This window comes from Mytilus edulis, chromosome 12, assembly GCF_963676685.1.
Source record: "Mytilus edulis chromosome 12, xbMytEdul2.2, whole genome shotgun sequence".
In the NCBI taxonomy this organism is placed as follows: Eukaryota; Metazoa; Mollusca; class Bivalvia; order Mytilida; family Mytilidae; genus Mytilus; species Mytilus edulis.
The window spans coordinates 3,647,047-3,666,489 of record NC_092355.1 but is presented as its reverse complement, the minus strand read 5'-3'; the positions used below and the strand labels follow the sequence as shown (position 1 = coordinate 3,666,489).

General features: G+C 33.4%; 2 protein-coding genes across 2 annotated transcripts; both read right to left on the bottom strand.

Moving 5' to 3' along the window:
* Positions 1–9,888: 9,888 nt before the first annotated feature.
* On the bottom strand, positions 9,889–12,108 carry LOC139499473 (probable E3 ubiquitin-protein ligase MID2). Its single transcript, XM_071288151.1, has one exon. The coding sequence runs from the start codon at positions 12,099–12,101 to the stop codon at positions 10,737–10,739; it is 1,365 nt and encodes a 454-aa protein (XP_071144252.1). The 5' UTR covers positions 12,102–12,108; the 3' UTR covers positions 9,889–10,736.
* A 4,843-nt stretch (positions 12,109–16,951) lies between these two features.
* LOC139499472 (E3 ubiquitin-protein ligase TRIM33-like) lies at positions 16,952–19,231 on the bottom strand. Its single transcript, XM_071288150.1, has one exon. It carries the CDS (start codon positions 19,138–19,140, stop codon positions 17,194–17,196), a length of 1,947 nt encoding a protein of 648 aa, XP_071144251.1. The 5' UTR covers positions 19,141–19,231; the 3' UTR covers positions 16,952–17,193.
* Positions 19,232–19,443: the final 212 nt, after the last annotated feature.

Below are 19,443 nucleotides of genomic sequence, written 5' to 3'. Positions count from 1 at the left end.
CAATAGTATGACATCACAAAATAGAAAGACACCCCTATAAAATATCAATTGGAAGGCTTAAATCAATCAAATACACGTAAATTAACACACAATGATCGAATAGATTTTATCTGTGATACCTGAATGTAAATGCATAGTTAATAACAATTATAAGGGATGAATAATTAAGATCAAAAGTAAATAAACAGGTTGAATCTAAGTTAAAGTATGATACCACTGTGAAATGTAATTTTTTTTTTTTAGAAAATCATGACTTTTGAAAAATCTTGCGTCATATAATACACAGGTAAATGAAAATAATTTTGTTGTTAGTATACTTCTTTTTCTGTGTGTATAAAATCTAGCGTATAGGAATACCAAGACATTTCTTAAATATCATTAAAACTAATCTTACACTTGGTACATATGGGGTGAATATCATCAATAAAGCTATAAAATTAGTGCTCGATAAAACTAACTGAACAGGTGCAAGAACAGTTTTAATGAGAAATGAAATAATTTTGATGTTCATAGTACGAAGAAGTGAAAATTTGTAATAATTCCAAATAATCACAGCTTTTATATAGACAAGATTTATTTAAACAATAAATAACAAAACAAAAATAGTTTCAACAGGTCATATTGATAAGAAAGGACGAGTTGAGAGTACTCACAATTGCTGACAGCTAGTGTAAAAAGCCAAAACAATTATTAATAAAAAAAATCATGCATAAGAGACTAAAATCAACTAAAACACATCCCAGGGATTTAGTATGTTAACGTCATGAACAGTCAAAGGAGACATGACTTGTGCAATGCCAAAAATAAATGTATCAACAGGTAGTAGGATAATTAGGAATGACTTCTTTATAGATAAAAATGAACGTGTGTGTGTGTCTCTATACATCCTGTTTGAAAAGGAATACACATTTAGTTATTTTTTAATTTGCTAATGACAAAAAGTGCCAATGTAAACTATATTCAGAGATCTAATTACAATATTGGTACGATAACCCTTACTAATAAGTTGGTTTAAAGGTGTACACAGATCACATAGTGATTTTCGCGCTTTAAGCACAATATATCCGTTAATATTAGGAAGTGATATACCATTTTTAATAAGTTTTCTACAGGTACAGGCAAATTTACTAATCAAATCTTTGTGTCTATAAAATAATTTAGTAAACGTTTTAAGTAATTTATGGTAACGAAATCCCTGAAACTACTTGGTAATTTCTTAGTGTCTGTATGAGAAAATGTTGTATTACATATCAAATGTTTATTGTTGGAAAACAGTAAAATTTGAGATTGGAAGAGACCAAAAAGTGTATATGATTACCAAATCATGTTCTAACCTTGATGAACAAAACTTGTTCTTCTTGATGGAAATACTTTCTCACCAAAAACCAATTTTCGATGAAAACCAAACGTATGAACCTGTAGTGCCAGAGGACATTGTAATATCGAAGAGCAATTAGTATACCTTGAAAAACGTTTAAAATGTTAACAACGTTAATACACACACAAACAGTAGAAATATAGGACATTGCGATTAAACAAAGGAGCACAATAAACTTCTGAAAGATTTACTTTTTTGGATAAAAACACTGCAAATGTTAAACAAGATAATTATCATATCGAAATACAAACCTGGACGTCTTGTAAATCCGACATATATGAGAGTATTGACAGAGTTGCCAAAACCGGGTATTGCCCAGCTTAGTGGAAAGTACTTGGACAACGCGGGTTTTACTAGGTTTTATTGGGTAATACTGCGCATTATTGGGTATTGTAAAGTACCGAACATAATTTGAAAGAAAATTCAAACACAAATACCATGCATTTCAGATAAATTGTATTTATAAACATAATTTGATCCTTTAAATAAGTTCAATTGTTGGAGGGTCTTATAATACAAGTGTAAAAATTTGAGAAAGTATTATGCTAGCATATCTGAGACAAGTTTACATGAGGACACATTTGACAAATATTGATGGTAAAAGCATTTCTCGATAATTATCATAAATATCACTCTGTCTAGATGGGTCAAACTGTTAACATAAATCCCACAATTTTTTTTTTTAAATGGAAATAACGTATATTAATAATGCATATATATGTAAGAACATTTACTTTATATAATTTATATGTACATAACTGATATCAATAATGAACATAAATATTAAGAACATTTACTTTTAAATGATTTATATGTACATTTATCTAGTAACTATTCAGATTACATAACAACAATCAGCCTTTCCCTATCTTGATGACATTACCCTGTTAGGTGTTTTAAGCAATCTGATTGCATAACAATTTAAATTTACAATTCACTAAAACACTTCAGTAAAATACATTTTTTTCAAGTCTGGATTCTGAAAACAATGCTTGAAAATTAACAAGGTATCATAAATTTTGCAAATCTTGTATTCGGGTTATACTTATATGAATCTTATATAATTTACGTAGCCACAAACACTTAAATGTGATTGGTCTGGTAATTTCCTTCCTTGTTTTACTCTTCGAACAACCATTTAGCTAAAAAAACTTTTGTAAACTTATGTTTACGCTGCGTTGATTAAAAAAACTATATACATGTGCGATACGTTAAAGGTGAAACAATAAAAAAAAATTTGAGAATTTTTCATGTCAAATATCTAGACGGGTTATAATTATAGAAAATGTATAACCATGTCTAAGACAGGATAAAAACGAAACTTGTTACCTACAAATCACAGGACTTGTCAAAATAGTTGTTTACAAGAAAAAATATTTTTGTTTTAATAAACAAGTCGTTCTTTCAACAGGTATACAATTACCATGCCATCGCAAACAAATACCCTTCCTACTGAATATCAAGTGGTCAATGTATGTTTAAGGTGGTACCCAATAAATAAAGGCAACAGTAGTATACCGCTGTTCAAAACTCATAAATCCATGGACAAAAAACAAAATCGGGGTAACAAACTAAAACTAAGGGAAACGAATTAAATGTAAGAAGAGAACAACGACACAACATTAAAATGTAACACAAACAGAAACGGACTAAGCATTAGAAAAAATCCAATGAGAATAACAAATATTACATATAAACAAAATACATGAATTTGGGATATATAAGTACCGTGACACGTCTTATAGTAATGTGAATTCACACTAAAAAAAAGAGAAAACAAACGACACAACGTAAAAATCTAACACACACAGAAACGAACTATAATATAATAATGACCATATTCCTGACTTGGTACTGGACATTTTTAAAGGAAAAAATGGTGGATTGAACCTGGTTTTGTGGCATGCCAAACCTCCCTATTCTATGGCCATATGAAATATAACATTGAAATGACAACACAACATTACAGGACTACACCTTCACCAAAATTTATATGGCTCGTGTAATTTTCATAAAACTTTGGCAAAGTATTTACTTTGAGCCCGCAGCAAAAATATAAATGTTTCCAAAAAAAAATGAACCAACCGTTTTATCAGAATTTAGTTGATTTTTCACCGTTATCTCCCTGTAGTTTTAGATACCGACTAAATGTTGCTAGGGCGTCTTAAATAAAATTGATAAAAAGATTTGATGTCAAAATGAAGTTTTTATCTCGTTTTTTTTCAAAAATATATTAAAAGTAGGGGCCACCAGCCTTTTTTTCACGCTACAGGTTGTGCAGAATTGTCAGAGTTTGTATAGATTATGCATGGAAAATCTAAATTTGTGTGATAAAAATAAAACGTACTATCAGAACTTTAAGATAAAATGTGAGAAGATTGATCTTATAAAATGCTTTCAGAAAAGAAAAAATGGGGTCACCGAACTTGTTTTAATATCAAAATAGGTTAATTAATATATCTGAGTTATCTCCCCTTATTTGGCAAAGTTGAAAAAAAATTCAATCAAACACAAACAAGGTGTTTTTGAGAAATTACAGTCGTGATTATGATAAAAAACACAATTTTCTATATTTATATCAAAAGTATTTTACAAAATTAAATACAACTCTCAAAACTTGCATATTTCATTAAATGTCTAAGTTATCTGCTTCTTCAAAATCCAAGATGGAGGAAGACATCCAAGCCACTTTTATCATGATTTTAAATGAGCAATTTTTGAGGTTTTGTTATATATATTCGTCGGGTTGTTGTCTCATTTCTCATTTTCAGTTTCAACTTTATATTTAAGAAAATAATTGTATCGTTAACAATATGATTATGATAATCTTAATTCAATATATGAAACGTCATTGAATATTTATGATAAAACCCACCGTCTTACTATCTTCTTGTATGCCGAAAAAGGACGCCATTGAACATCAACTACGTGTAGTCAAAATATGATTTGAATTACATGTACATGTAAACATTTATTTTTTTACAATAGGAACTTATTAGAGTTAAGTTTAAGAAGTTGAGTACACTTCCACCTCACTGAGTTTAGATCAATGTGAAAAAGGCTTTATCTGACATTAGTGTTTTGATATTTTATGGTTGATATTAGTGTAACATACTTAATACATGTGCGTGTAAAATAATTGTATATAACTGCGTCTAAGGGATACATGTGTGCTATTGTTACACTCTAGATTTTCATTATGTAACAATTAGGAAATGCTATTGTTATATTTTTATTGAATACAGTCACTCCTGTAAATTTCCCAGTTAAGACACAACTACTTAACTTCACGTTATGCCCTGAGTGTCAGTTTGAATACAGTTTTTTTTATGTATCGAATGTTATTTGTTAAAAAAAAAATATATTTGAGATTGGAAGAGAATAAAACGTGTATATGATGGCCAAATCGTGTTCTAACTTTGATGAAAATACTTGTTCACGACAAAAAAACTTTTGATAAGAACAAACCGTATGAAACTTTATTGCCAGCGGACTTATTAATATCGAGGAGCAGTTATGATACCTTGCAAAACGAACAAAAATCAGACAACATTGTTAAAAACACGACCAGTAGATCAATTGACAAAAGAGATGGTACAAAGGAGCACAAAAATTACTACTTTGGATAATAACACAGCAGAGGTTAAACAAGATGTCTATTATAGCGAGATACAAACCCGAACTTCTTGTAACTCTGACACATACGAGAGTATAGATGATCAAGCAGTGATTCCTACTAATTGCGCTTTACCACATTTCAACAACATTTGTAAAAACCAAATAACTGTCAAAGGTCGGCGAGGAAAACATTTGGCTTGTTTCTTATTTGGATTTCTTTTGGTTGGTGTCATAGCTGGAACATCTATAATTTTGTTGCTGAAAAACAATGGTATTTATCAATTTTAATAGCATATTTGTTTACCACTCATATATTACTTGCATACCGATTTTATCCTTTTTTTTAAATAAGAATAGAATTAAGATTTCACCAGTTTCTAAAGTAATGTAATAGAGTTTGCAATTGAAATAAAACTATTTGCCTAAATTTCTGTACCGTCCATTATTTACTAGGTACAAGGAACTAAAATTAGAAAGAAAGTCTTCCGTTAATTTTTAATTAAAACATTTGAACAAAGTGCCTCATTACCCCATGGAGGCTGGCTGTTATTTGTATTGTAAATTGTAAAACTATGTGTATATTCAGGTTGCATTATAATAAACAAATATATAGATGATATCTTCATCATTTGAAAATGAAGCACAATCCCTTCCGTTAGGGGTTTAGTATCATACCCTTATAATATGTATGATCAGAACATTACCCGTATTATGCCACTCTAGAAAAAGGGGCCTGAGTGGCCGAGTGGTCTAAGTAGTTACTACTGTAACCACTAGCCAGTCAACACTAAGGTTGTGAGTTTGATACGCATTCGTGCGGGTGCAATGAACTCCATTTTTATTTGCTACGATTGTCAGTTTTCCTAGATTGTTGTTTTTCTCCGGGCACGCAAACAATAAAATACTGGTAAAAATTAGCCCAAAAAGTGGTGCTTATAAGTGGCGTTTAAATACCACAAAAAAACATAAAATCAAAAACAATCTAGAATAACATTACTGTGTTTATTTCTGATGCAAAAATTAACACCAAACATGACATCTTACATGACCTGACAACAGTATCGTTACTATATCCCTTCTTAATAAAAAGCTTTTGGGGTGAATGCCGACATGTATGTGTTTAGTATAGAATATAAAGATTGGATGTGAAACACGTTAGTGTAAAAGCTGTCTGCATTGCTGATTTATAACTTTCTTTTCGGCGACAGTCTTAATTTGTCTCTGTATTTTCCAATATAACTTATTTGACCAGCGCCACATGTAGGACAGATTCTGTTTACACTTCCGGAGCATCTCAGATCACCCCTAATCTTTAGTTTTCTATAATGTGTTTTTATATCACTTTTTTTTTTATGTTTTTCCTTCTTCGCCATGGCGTTGTCAGTTTATTTTCGAATTATGAGTTTGGGAGTCCCTCTGAAATTGTTTGGCCTCTTTCGAATCCTATTTCTAAGTGCGTTGCTGTTTAATCTGTTCAGGTCATGGCTATGATTTTACGATTATCAGGATGGTTGCATGTTGATCTTGTAAATTATAAGCTGTGAGTCACAATATGAAGCTTTTTGTTGAGTTAACGCATTGAACGTGATCAATAAGCCTTCATATTGTGTCGAACAGCTTAACTGATAATAGATTAATCGGGCTGTATTTGCATCTTTTGTAAGCGTGTTCTTAGTTTCATCAGCAACCGTAAGTATACTTGCTAATGTGGTGTCAAAGTTATGAACGGCGTTTCAAACAGTATGCCGTCGTTGATATGCCTAGGTCAAAATTATTAAGACCGGGTCAACCGTATTTTCCGTGATATGGAACTTTATTAACAGCTGAGCAGACTGAAATAGACAGTGGGACGACCGTTAAAGTCACACGTATTTTTTTTTAATTACAACCAGTCCACCTATGAATAGTTCGGATCATGTGGATTGACTTTACTCTTTCACGTTACGCTATAGACTCGGGTAAACATTGCGGAAAATGACAAACAGTTTAATGATATGAACATGTCTTTTTATGAACAAAGTTTTTACAAAAGTTTTTGTTGAAATGAAACATAAATGAAAGTGCTACTTATAACGTAATAAGACTAATGAAAAATACCAGGCTTAACAAAACACTGAACAAAACAAGCTCATCTTGACAAGTTTTATCCGGTTTTGTTTCTTAAAATTAAATCGTTGTGATCATTGACCTTAACCTTTTGTTGAAAGTCGTTAAAGCTTATTGATCAGTTGTACTGATCAGTTGTACTGATTAATTTATGTGTTTTATTGAATCTCACGAACAACTTTTAAAAACTTTAGTTAAAATTTGAATTTAATTGAACCTTTATTTAATTAATAATGCATAAATGAGTTTGGCGACCAAATTCTGAACTTTCGTTTTCAGTAAGCATTCTGTTTTGGTTTATTGCACGTGTTCAGATGCATTATCAACTTTTGCTAAAATTTTCTATACATGAAAGTATGTTAGATTTAGCTTTCTCTATTTTTGTGCTATTCTCACATTTCCTGATCGGTGTGAGAAAAATGTTTCTCCTAACTTGTGAAAAATCTGTTCTCGTCAAATGATTAGTCGAAATTTGTTTATGACGTCAAAATGTTTTGTTTTATTTTGAATTTTCGTATTGTGACGTCATGAAATTCCGGGTAATAAACTATAGTCTAGGTAAACAACGGAACAACAGAAACACTGAACTGAAACAAAATAAAAACGCATAACATGAGTGAATTCTGCACGTCTTTGTCAAGTAAAAAATGTTGTAAAAATTCAAGATAACTTAACAAATCAAGAGAGGTGCTTAATTATGCTACAATGCAAATTCTGCATAAGCCTATGCACTTTGATATTGTTAAGTATGTCTGTTGTATATAGAGCGTGAAACAATAGAAACAACGCCGGAAAGACAAGGCGGTTATTTCAGGTCAATGTCTTTGACCATTAAACATCTTAAAGGAGAAAAGAGCTTGGAGAATAAAAATATTAAATACATGTATGTATACATTTAATGAGTTTAGCCGTCCATCTGGTATCTTTCGTCCCTCTTTTTCATTTGTGGAGCAAACCACAGGCACTCGTCTCAGAAAAAAATCCTATAAACCTTTATATAACACAAGTTACTTAACTCGCGATTTAGAAAAATGTCAGGCGATGACAATATTCTGTTATATGCCGATTTCTCGGCTGTCAACCCAATTAAAACTTGTTGTGTCGTAAATCTAAATTGATTTATCTTCACAATGGTGTATAACACGCCTACTTTTGTTGTCGGAATTATCCGTAGAATTATATCCTACCCAAGTATGTCAATCGTAATTATTTCGTCCACCGACACAAAATTGGCAATAAACGTCTCGCAGTAAATGATTATTTATAAAAATTGTTTCAGAAAAATCTGTAAGTTTTCGTATGAATAGAACTTATCAACCCGTTAGCAAAATTTTCTAAGATATCGTGAAAAAATCTAACAAGTGTTATTTGTGGTGTGTCTTATAAGTTACAAATTTTCCCATGACATCAATGTCATTCAGACTCTCTCTTAACTTTACGTATGAAATAAAACAAGATCAGATAACTCCGAGAATCAATTAGACTTTCCCATAAAATTGAATAATCGGAAACCGAGATATATAAAAAAAAAAACGTGACGGGTTTATTGCCATTTCATCGTCGGTAGATGAAATAATTACGATTGACATACTTGGGTAGGATTGCTACGGATGATTCCGACAACAAAAGTAGTCATCAATGGTCATGTTATACACCATTTTGAAGATATATCAATTTAGATTTACGACATTACAAGTTTAAGTGGGATCGACAGCCGAGAAATCGGCATATAACGGAATTTCGTCATCGCCTGATATTTTTCTCAATCGCGAGTTAAGTACCTTGTGTTATATAAAGGTATATAGGGAGAATTTTTTTTTTAGACATGTGCCTGTGGAGCAAATGCAAAGTGAGCGGAGAGAACCACCGACTGTCGGCAGAAAAATTGGCAATCCTAGTCAAAAGACCCCTTTCGAGTTCATCCGTCACCGGAAAAAACTCATCAATTATGCGCGCCTTTTTGACGTCATTTACCAGATAGAGGGCATCGACTGCATTCCTGTACTATTAACGTTTATCAAGCGCCTTAGTGATCATCATTGTGCAGGATAAACTAGAAATAAAGTTTGTTCAGAAGGTACTTAATCACAATAATTTAATGACAGCGGTGCTGATTGTCAATTATGAGAATTTAATTTGCCGAATAATTCGTGCAATACAGCTTTATAGTTTTCCAACAAATGGCTCCACATCGGAACGGAAGTGACGACGCCCCTAAACGCACAAGTGACGTTCACTAAAACCAAAGTATTTGACGGAAATGCATCTGACATGTGCGATTATGAACTCATAACCTCAGTGGTGACATGCTCATGAAACAGTAGATGGTTGATTGTTTGTGTTAAACGTCCATTCAAGCACTATGGACTATATTGTGGTGATCAGCTTTTATAGGTGAAAGAAGCTAAAATATGCAGGGAGAACCACCGACAGTCGGGAGGAAAACTGACAATCCAAGTCAATTAAGATGGAAGTTGAACGCATCTGACACTTGCGGTTACTAACTCACACCCTCATATTGCTGGCATGCTATTGATAAGGTGGATGTACACTGTGCAACTTAGTCTACTCGTCAACGGACGCCCCCTAAAATGGGTATGAAAAAATGGCAATGTGGGAATACGACTATTCAGGGTCAAAAATAATCAAATGATATCTATAGGAAACATAATGTTGTATAAACATCTCTTTTGATCTTTAACAAACTTAATTAACATTTACCCACAGTGTTACACAAGACACTTCAGGTAAATATATTTTTTTCATAAACGATCGTAAAGTGTCGCTTCTTAATGTAAATGAATAGTTGACTGTTCCCATTAAACTACATGAACTATGTGTTTGAATCGTTTAATTGATAAATCACATATATGATACACGTTTGGTACTAAGAATGATAAGTTGAAAAAAAAGATTTTTAAACATAATCACATACTGTTGTTTTACCAGAACTCAAAAATTTATGATCGTTGTAAACGAACTGTCCAACATTAATTGCAGTTTCGCCATTGACATGCTATATCGGCAAATGTGATATTTTGTCTTCGAGCAAAAATTACTTGCTAACAATTTCACACAATGCTGCTTTTCCAGATCTATTGCATGCGACGATAAATTTGTTGCTTCCAGGTGCAAAACGTATTGTCCATGGTTTTTCAATTCCTACGGTTGAAGCCGGAATTTTCCTTATGAATTCTCCTGTGTTCGTTATTTGGTGGATGTTTTTTGAAGTATGTGATGCTACGTATAGATTGCCCATACAGTCTATTCCTATTCCTCTAGGATAATCAAAATCAGAGTTTGTATAAGTAAACTTTTTCGTATTGCCTACTACATAATTGACGGAGGATGTACTGTCGGCATACATGTAATCGGTCTGTGATAATGATAACATAAAGTACGATTGACCTCTAGTTCTCTTTTGGTTTGTTTGTCCGGATGAAAGGTTTATCCATGTAAGTGTGGAACCATTACAAGTTATAAATAGGTCTTCATTCACAAAGCATATTCCATATACTGGTATACCTGGTAAATTCAAGGTTTGTAACAATGTCATCTTATTTCTATCTACTACACATACTCCTTGCTCAGGAGACGATACTGCAACTTTGAATTTCGTCACAACAGCAATATCCTAAGGTTCACCTGGAAGTGCTAATTCTGATTGCAAACTTTGTCCATCACTGGTATATTTCACTACTTTGTTCTTCTTACGAATTGTAAAAAGTAGAAGATTTTGTATAAATATTCCAGACGTAGTTCCGGTACCATTACACACGTCGATAAGTTGTACAATGTTAATATTGCCAGTACGGACGTCGACTTTGTCTATCTCAAGGTTACCATTCAAAGCATTAACAGAGGATTTATCAACTTTAATACTTCCAAAAGTCTGAGCATTCCTGATAAAATCTATAATAGGGGAAGAAGGACTAAAAACAAGTGATATATGCTTGATATTTTTCACCACATCTTTGATTTCTTGTTCAAGTTCTGAGATTTTAGGTTCAATTTTGTTAATTTCAAACAGGCATTGCTGCTCGGATCCATGTTCAAGAACACTGTCTATCACTGTTTTCCATTTTTTGACAGCGCTACTATAAGACGAAAGCATACCTATTTCGTCTTTTAATTCTATTCCAACTTGCTTCTGGGTTGTGGTCAACTCGGTCAACAGGATTTCTTCTATTTGATCTATATGCTTTGATATTTCATTTTTTATATCAGCCACTCTTGTCTTAATTTCTCCTGTTGAATTCTCAACATCAGCTAAAGTCTTATTTCGATCATCAATAATTTCACCTAACTGAATAACGTGCTCTCTTAGTTTTTGTGATAAACCAGACGCTTTCGTTGACTGTTTGATACCGGAAGCGGCTTTTTGGATTGAAGTAACAGTTTCACATTTACGGTGTGAAAGTGTAGCGCACGACGTACAACAAGGTTGAGAATGATCCAAACAGTAAAATTCTATGATCTTTCCTGGATGCTCTTCACAGCTTTGTACCTCACATACTTCGAAATGTGTATCACAGGATTGCATTTCTTGAATACTGAAAAGTTTATGCCTTGATAACATCTTAAAAGTTTTGTGATATTTCTCACATTGGTCACAGAAAGCCTCCTCACAAATCGGACACCAAGATTTAGCTTTTTTACTTTCGTCGTTAAACTGACACGAATCGCACATTTTTTCGGCCTTTTTTATTGCTCGTTTATCTAACATTGAGGTAACAAAATGATTGGTTGGGAGCGATGGCGCCCATAATTCTGGCTTTTCGAATTTGTCCCCTCCTGATACGATTTTTCGACATACAGGACATGTAAATCCCTCGGTTATCTTTCCCTTTTCCACAGATGACACAATATAGGTATTAATACATGTTTCACAGAAGGTATGAAGACATGGTAAATACTTCGGAACTTTGAAAGTTTCTAAACAAATAGTACACGTCAATAAATCATTGAAGTTTTCTGTATCCTCAGTGGGTGTCGCCATTATCAAAATAAACTGCCCGTTTATACTTCCTTGTGTGCATGTATTTATAGTTATTGTTTTACATGCAGTATATTTACCTAGTTGCAACAGGTAGATAAGATAAAAAAAGATACCATCGATAAACTTTGTGTTTGAAGGGGCATTATCACTACGAGATATCATAGTAAATTTAATTTTACGTTAGTGAAATAATTATTCGCTTTTATTAGAAGGATTGGTTCAATTTTGTCAAAATGTCATTGTGCATTTTCAAGGGTGTCATATTCCACAAACCACGTACACTCTCTTACATTGTTGACGAGAAGAGAATTCATGAGTCTCTTTTTTTTTTGTTGATCATTTTTCGCTGATTTTTTAGTCCGTTTAGTTTCTATCTATCTTTTTTCTTCATAAAACAAAAAAAAAGTAACCCAAAATCCTGACTGATTTAAAGGCAATTACTCTTATAAAGTGTTACTAACTATATTGGCAAAATTTCACTTGTAAGTAGGTAAGTAGATTTTCTTTGATGATCATTATTCTATCATGTATATATGTGCTCAAATTTTACAAAAAAAAAAGAAAAAAGATGTGGTAACCTATTATTGCCAATAAGACAACTTTCCTATCAATATGGAAAAATAGAGTTTATTTTAAAATATCAAACATATTGATATCCTATTTTTGTTTTGCTGGACTTATATTTTTACCGAAGCATGAAAGATAATTCTGTGAATACTAAATCTATAGTATCCGCCACGGTTATCTATTGAAGGTTTCGTCCAGAGTGTTGGAGTTCGTTTGTTGGATCCCTGGCTGGGTCAATGAATTGACCTAGACATTATTTATGTTGCTTGTGTCTCTGCTAAACATGATAATAAGACATTCAGGAATTAGAGCAAAACCCGTCCGGTTCAGAGATGTAATAATATGTCCGTCATATCGTCCGGATAAGGTGTTACGTCTTTCTGTGTGATTTTACCTTATAAGACAGTGCGTTTAAAATCGGTTCTTTGAATTGGTAAAGTAAACAAAATTGAAAATGATACTTTTTAAATTGTATGCTTCTGAATCGCTTTCCTGTGATTTCCTTGATCTGGAAAAAAGCAAAATAACTAAAAGACAAGGTTGTTTGTATAATGACACAAGTAAAAAGTTATAGCAGGTTGTATAAACATATCAAATTAACGTATTCTCATATAAGTATGTAAAATTTTCCCTTGAGCTTAAACAATAATTCATTATCTTCAGTTCAGATAAAAAGCAGTATTGTTTATATTTTGGAAGCAGGTCAGCTCTGTTATCTTTTCTTCTAAAGTACAAGTTACGCTTTAATGTCACTTCCTAACCTAGTACATGTACTTGTTATGTTTATGCTTAATTTCGTGAGAAATAAATATATACAACAGCTCTTAACCGATGTTCAAATCTCGTTAATCGATGTTCAAATCTCGTTAATCGATGTTCAAATCTCGTTAATCGATTAGGAATAAATCAACTGAAAACTCAATGGCGGGAAACGAAAACACAAGAAGACAAACATCAAATACAACATGTAAAAACTGACCAACACGGACCAAGTTTTCTTCGTTACTTATTTCAGCTTTATTGTTGCGGATCATGAATGCAAAGAGCTACAGATTCGACTGGTAAGATAAATGGCATTTAAAATGACAAATCTGTATTTGATGTAGTTAACAGGCAAAAGAAGTATAAAGCTTTTCAAAAAGTCATAAATAGATTAAGAGAGAAAAAAATCCGGGTTATAAACTATAGTCGAGGGAAACAACGGAACAACAGAAACACTGAACTGAAACAAAACAAAAACGCATTGCATAAGTGAATTCTGCAAGTATTAATTTCACATCTTGTCAACTAAAGAATAGTGTAATAATTAAAGTTCAACTATTCTACATCGCGGGAAAAACAGAATTAAATTACTGTTATTCACCAATCATTTGTGAAAGTTAAAACGTTAAGTAACAGCTATTTATGTAACATTAATAAACATTATCAGACTCGGATTTCTCTTTAACTGAATTTTAATGTGCGTATTGTTATGCGTTTACTTTACTACATTGGTTAGAGGTATAGGGGGAGGGTTGAGATCTCACAAACATGTTTAACCCCGCCGCATTTTTGCGCCTGTCCCAAGTCAGGAACCTCTGGCCTTTGTTAGTCTTGTATTATTTTAATTTTAGTTTCTTGTGTACAATTTGGAAATTAGTATGGCGTTCATTATCACTGGACTAGTATATATTTGTTTAGGGGCCAGCTGAAGGACGCCTCCGGGTGCGGGAATTTCTCGCTACATTGAAGACCTGTTGGTGACCCTATGCTGTTGTTTTTTATTTGGTCGGGTTGTTGTCTCTTTGACACATTCCCCATTTCCATTCTCAATTTTATATAAATAGACTATACTAGATAATACCAGAATGTGTTACTCTATTTTACGTAGAACACCATCAATGAATATAAAGAACAAAGTATTAGTCTTCTAAACAGACCGAATTAACTACGATCAACAACACATCTTAATAACCGTTTTACCCAAAACTGATAGACTATTTACTAACAGAAGCGTCAGTGATGTCATAATAAATCATTCGTTAATCAACTTATTTTTAAGATGAGAAAGTCACAATATTTAGGGATAAAACAGTAGTCAATTTTCGGGTTTTTTTTCTCGGACAACTGCCACAACTTTTATTTAAGGGTAGAGTAATTTTAAAATAAGAAAAAGGTAAAGAAAAATGTTTGGAAACATCTACAATTATTTTCATTTTCATTTCATTTTAACCAATTTTGTTAAGAAACACCCTTGAAAAAGATAGGTAGCAAAATAAGTCGCAAATAAACTGACATCATCAAGGCAAAGAAGAAAACGATCAAAACCCAAACAAAATATTATGAAAATATGTTTTAATTTTTAAATTAAATGTAAGGCTGGGTGGCAGTCTCATGGACACATTTAATCATAATAATGTTTCGAATAAAAAAAAAAATTGGTATGTTGACTGATGATTTGTTGTAAGTGTTTATTGCCTATTTCAGCACCTTTTGCTTTATTGTGATGGTCAGTTTTTGATGGGGTTCCTGTTGCTTAGTCTTTAGTGTTTCTATGTTGCGTCTTGCGTACTATGATTTGTCGGTTTGTCTTTTGGGTTTTTTTTTGCCATGGCGCTGTCGGTATAATTTCGATTTATGAGTTTAGCCGTTCATCTGGTGTCTTTCGTCCCTCTTTTTCTTTTGGTAGAGCAAAAGTAAAGTGAGCGGAGAGAACCATCGACTATCGGAAAAAAATTGGAAATCCTAGTCAATTAAGATTGAAGCTTTACGCACCTGACATGTCCGATTTTGAACTCATAAACTCAGTGCTGACATGCTAGTGAAACAGTAGATGGTTGATTGTTTGTGTTAAACGCCCATTCAAGCACTATGGACTTTATTGTGATGGTCAGCTTTTATAGGTGGAAGAAGCTAAAATGTGCAGGGAGAACCGTCGACAGTCGGGAGGAAAACTGACAATCCTAGTAAATTAAGATGGATGTCGAACGCATCTGACACTAGCGGTTACTAACTCACAACCTCAGTGATGACATGCTATTGATACAATGGATGTACATTGTACACCTTAGTCTACTCGTCAACCGACGCCCCTCAAATGGGTATGAAAAATGGCGATGTGGGAATACGACTATTCAAGATAGTTAAAATGATATCTATAGGAAACATCTCTTTTAATCTTTAACAAACATAATAAACATTTACCCACAGTGTTACACAAGACACTTCAGGTAAATATCTCGTTATCATAAACGATCGTAAAGAGATTTATTAATGTCGCTTCTTAATGTGAATGTATAGTTGACTGTCCCTTAAGAAAATATAAGCCCTCTGGCACATAGTTGTGGTAGCAGTATGGCTATGCTGCGGCTTTGTTGCTGCAAACTGTTGCGGCTTCGATGCAGCGATAGCATATTTCGTATGCAAATTAGTTTTCTGGCACCATAATTGCGGCTATATTCTGGCACCGTTGCGGCAATATTCTGGCATCATGTTGCGGCACTGATACGGTTATAGTGTATTTCGTATGCAAATTAGTTTTCTGGCATTGTGATTGTGGCGCTGTTGCGGCGCTAATACGGCTATATTCTTGCATCATTTTAGTGACAAAACATGCGAATAGGCCGTGCTTTGTATAAAATGTATTGTGCCGGCAAAAACAAGTTGTCAATGCATATATATGACATGCATTCATGCATTATAAATTTGTATGCACAGGCACATAAAATAAATGTCAGCGGTATCTGCATAAAAAATAATGAAAATTTTTAATGTGCCCTAAGTTTAGCAAATAATATAAGGTTATTTACCAAACTACAAGTATGCAATTAAACTGCTGCAAAAAAAATCCAACACAAACTTCACCGATACATGTATAGTGAACTCAGATGAGGCCATGTTATTGAAATACACAATGCAAGATTGATCTTTTCTATACATGCAATTACTTGATATGAGTTTACTTACAAGTCTTCAAATCTTCCAAAAAAACACTAACAGCTAGAACACCAAATTCTTCAATACAATTATAATCACAAGCAACATGGTGGATTTCTAACACACTAGTACAGGGAATAGCTAAAAACGCTGGAAATGACATCATCAAATTTTCTGGCTATATTGTGGTGCTCATTAATTTTGAAAGGAATTAGTGTCGCAATGATGCCAAAACAATGCCGCTAGCAGCATCATCCGGCACTACTCCGGCAACAATCCTCTGGCAACCTGATTAGGTTGCAGCTTAAAACCGCAACGCTCAGCAACATTTTAAATTTCATAAGGGGTTCCCATTAAACTACATGAACTATATGTTTGAATCGTTTTATTGATAAATCACATATATGATACACGTGATAAGTTGACATAAAAATGATTTATTTAATCTATAAATGGTTATCAAACATATTCACGTACTGTTGTTTTGCCAGAACTCAAACATATATGGTCGTTGCAAACGAACTGTCCATCATTAATTGCAGAACCGAACCTCAGTTTCGCCATCGACATGCTATATCGGCAAATGTGATATTTTGTCTTCGAGCAAAAATTACTTGCTAACAATTTCACACAATGCTGCTTTTCCAGAACTATTGCATGTGACGATAAATTTGTTGCTTCTTGGTGCAAAACGTATTGTCCATGGTTTTTCAATTCCTACGGTGGAAGCCGGAATTTTTCTTATTAATTCACCTCCATTCGTTATTTGATGGATATTTCTAGAACCATTTGTTGCAATGTATAAATTGCCTATACAGTCTATCCCAATTCCTCTAGGATAATCAAAATCAGAGTTTGTATAAGTAAACTTGTTCTTGTTGCCGACTACATAATCGACGGAGGATGTACTGTCGACATACATGTAATCTGTCTGTGATAATGATAACACAAAGTACGATCCACCATTAGTCGTCCTTTGGTTAATTGTTTGTCCGGACGAAAGGTTTATCCATGTAAGTGTGGAACTATCACAAGTAATAAATAGTTCTTCATTGACAAAGCTTATTCCATACACTGGTATACCTGGTAAATTCAAGGTTTGTAACAATGTCATCTTATTGCTATCTACTATACATACTCCTTGCCCACGAGACGATACTGCAACTTTGAATTGTGTCACAACAGCAATATCCCCAGGTGCACCTGGAAGTGCTAATTCTGATAGCAAACTTTGTCCGTCATTGTTATACTTCACTACTTTGTTCCTCTCACGAACTGTAAAAAGTAGAAGATTTTGTACAAATATTCCAGACGCTGATCCGGCACCATTACACACGTCGATAACTTGTAGAATGTTAATACTTCCAGTGCGGAAGTCGACTTTGTCTATCTCAAGGTTACAACTTAAAGAACTAACAGAGGATTTATCAATTTTAATGTTTCCAAAACTCTTGGCATTCCTGATAAAATCTGTAATAGGGGAGGAAGGACTAAAAGCAACTGATACGTGCTTTATCTTTTTCACCACAAGTTTAATTTCTTGTTCAAGTTCTAAGATTTTAGGTTCGATTTTATTCATTTCCATCAGACATTGCTCCTCGGTCCCATGTTCTAGAACACTGTCGATCACTGTTTTCCATTTTTTAACGGCGCTCCTGTAAGAAGAAAGAACACCTACTTCGTCTTTTACTTCTATTTCAACTTTCTTCTTTGTTGAGGTCAACTCGGTTGTCAGAATTTCTTCTATTCGATCTATATGCGTTGAAATTTCAGTTTTTATATTAGTCACTGTTGTCTTAATTTCTCCTGTTGAAATCTCAACATCAGCTAAATTCTTATTTCGATCATCAATAATATCACCTAATTGAATCACGTGCTCTCTTAGTTTTTGTGATAAATCAGACGCTTTCTTTGACTGTTTGATACCGGAAGCGGCTTTTTGGATTGAAGTGACATTTTCACATTTACGGTGTGTAAGTGTTGCGCACGAAGTGCAACAAGGTTGAGAATGATCCAAACAATAAAATTCGACGATCTTCCCTGGATGCTCTTCACAGTTTTGTACCTCACATACTTTGAATGGAGTAACACCCGACTGCATTTCTTCAATGTTTAGAAGTTTATGTCTTGCTGACATCTTAAAGTTTTTGTGATATTTTTCGCATTGTTCACAGAACGCCTCCTCACAAATCGTACACCAGCTTTTTGCTTTTGTACTTTCTTTGTTTAATTGGCACGAGTCGCACAATTTTACTGCCTTTTGTATTGCTTGTTTATCCAACATTGATGCTACAAAATGATTTGTAGGCAATGTGGCCGCCCATAATTCAGGCTTTTCTAACGTTGCTCCTGCTGATACAACTTTTCGACAAACAGGACATGTAAATCCCTCGGTTATCTTTCCCTTTCCTACAGAAGACGAAATGTAGGTATCAATACATGTTTCACAGAATGTATGAAGACATGGTAAATACTTCGGAACTTTGAAAGTTTCCAAACAAATCGTGCAAGTTAACAAATCATCAAAATGTCCAGTATCCTTAGTGGGCGTCGCCATTATCAATTTAAACTAGGACTTTTAAATACTTCCTTGTGTGTGAAAAGAGAGTTAATAATATTGATTTACCTGGTTGTGACGTTGATTACTTAAAATCAAAGTACTGAAGTACTGAACATCGGATGACCTCATGTTCTGGTGAAAAATCGCAATAAGGATTTGTAAAGTTATAAGGCCTTCTTACAATACAAAAATCATAGACAAATTCGAGTGTAAATGATGAACAAATGGCAGGGAATTCAAACTACATGACCTAATCGTAATAACTATAATATTGTAGTGATATTATTTATTTTTATCAGT

What these genes read in the sequence shown, in the direction of transcription:
- LOC139499472 (XM_071288150.1), bottom strand. Translation starts at nt 19,140, where the DNA reads ATGGCGACGCCCACTAAGGATACTGGACATTTTGATGATTTGTTAACT.
- LOC139499473 (XM_071288151.1), bottom strand. Translation starts at nt 12,101, where the DNA reads ATGGCGACACCCACTGAGGATACAGAAAACTTCAATGATTTATTGACG.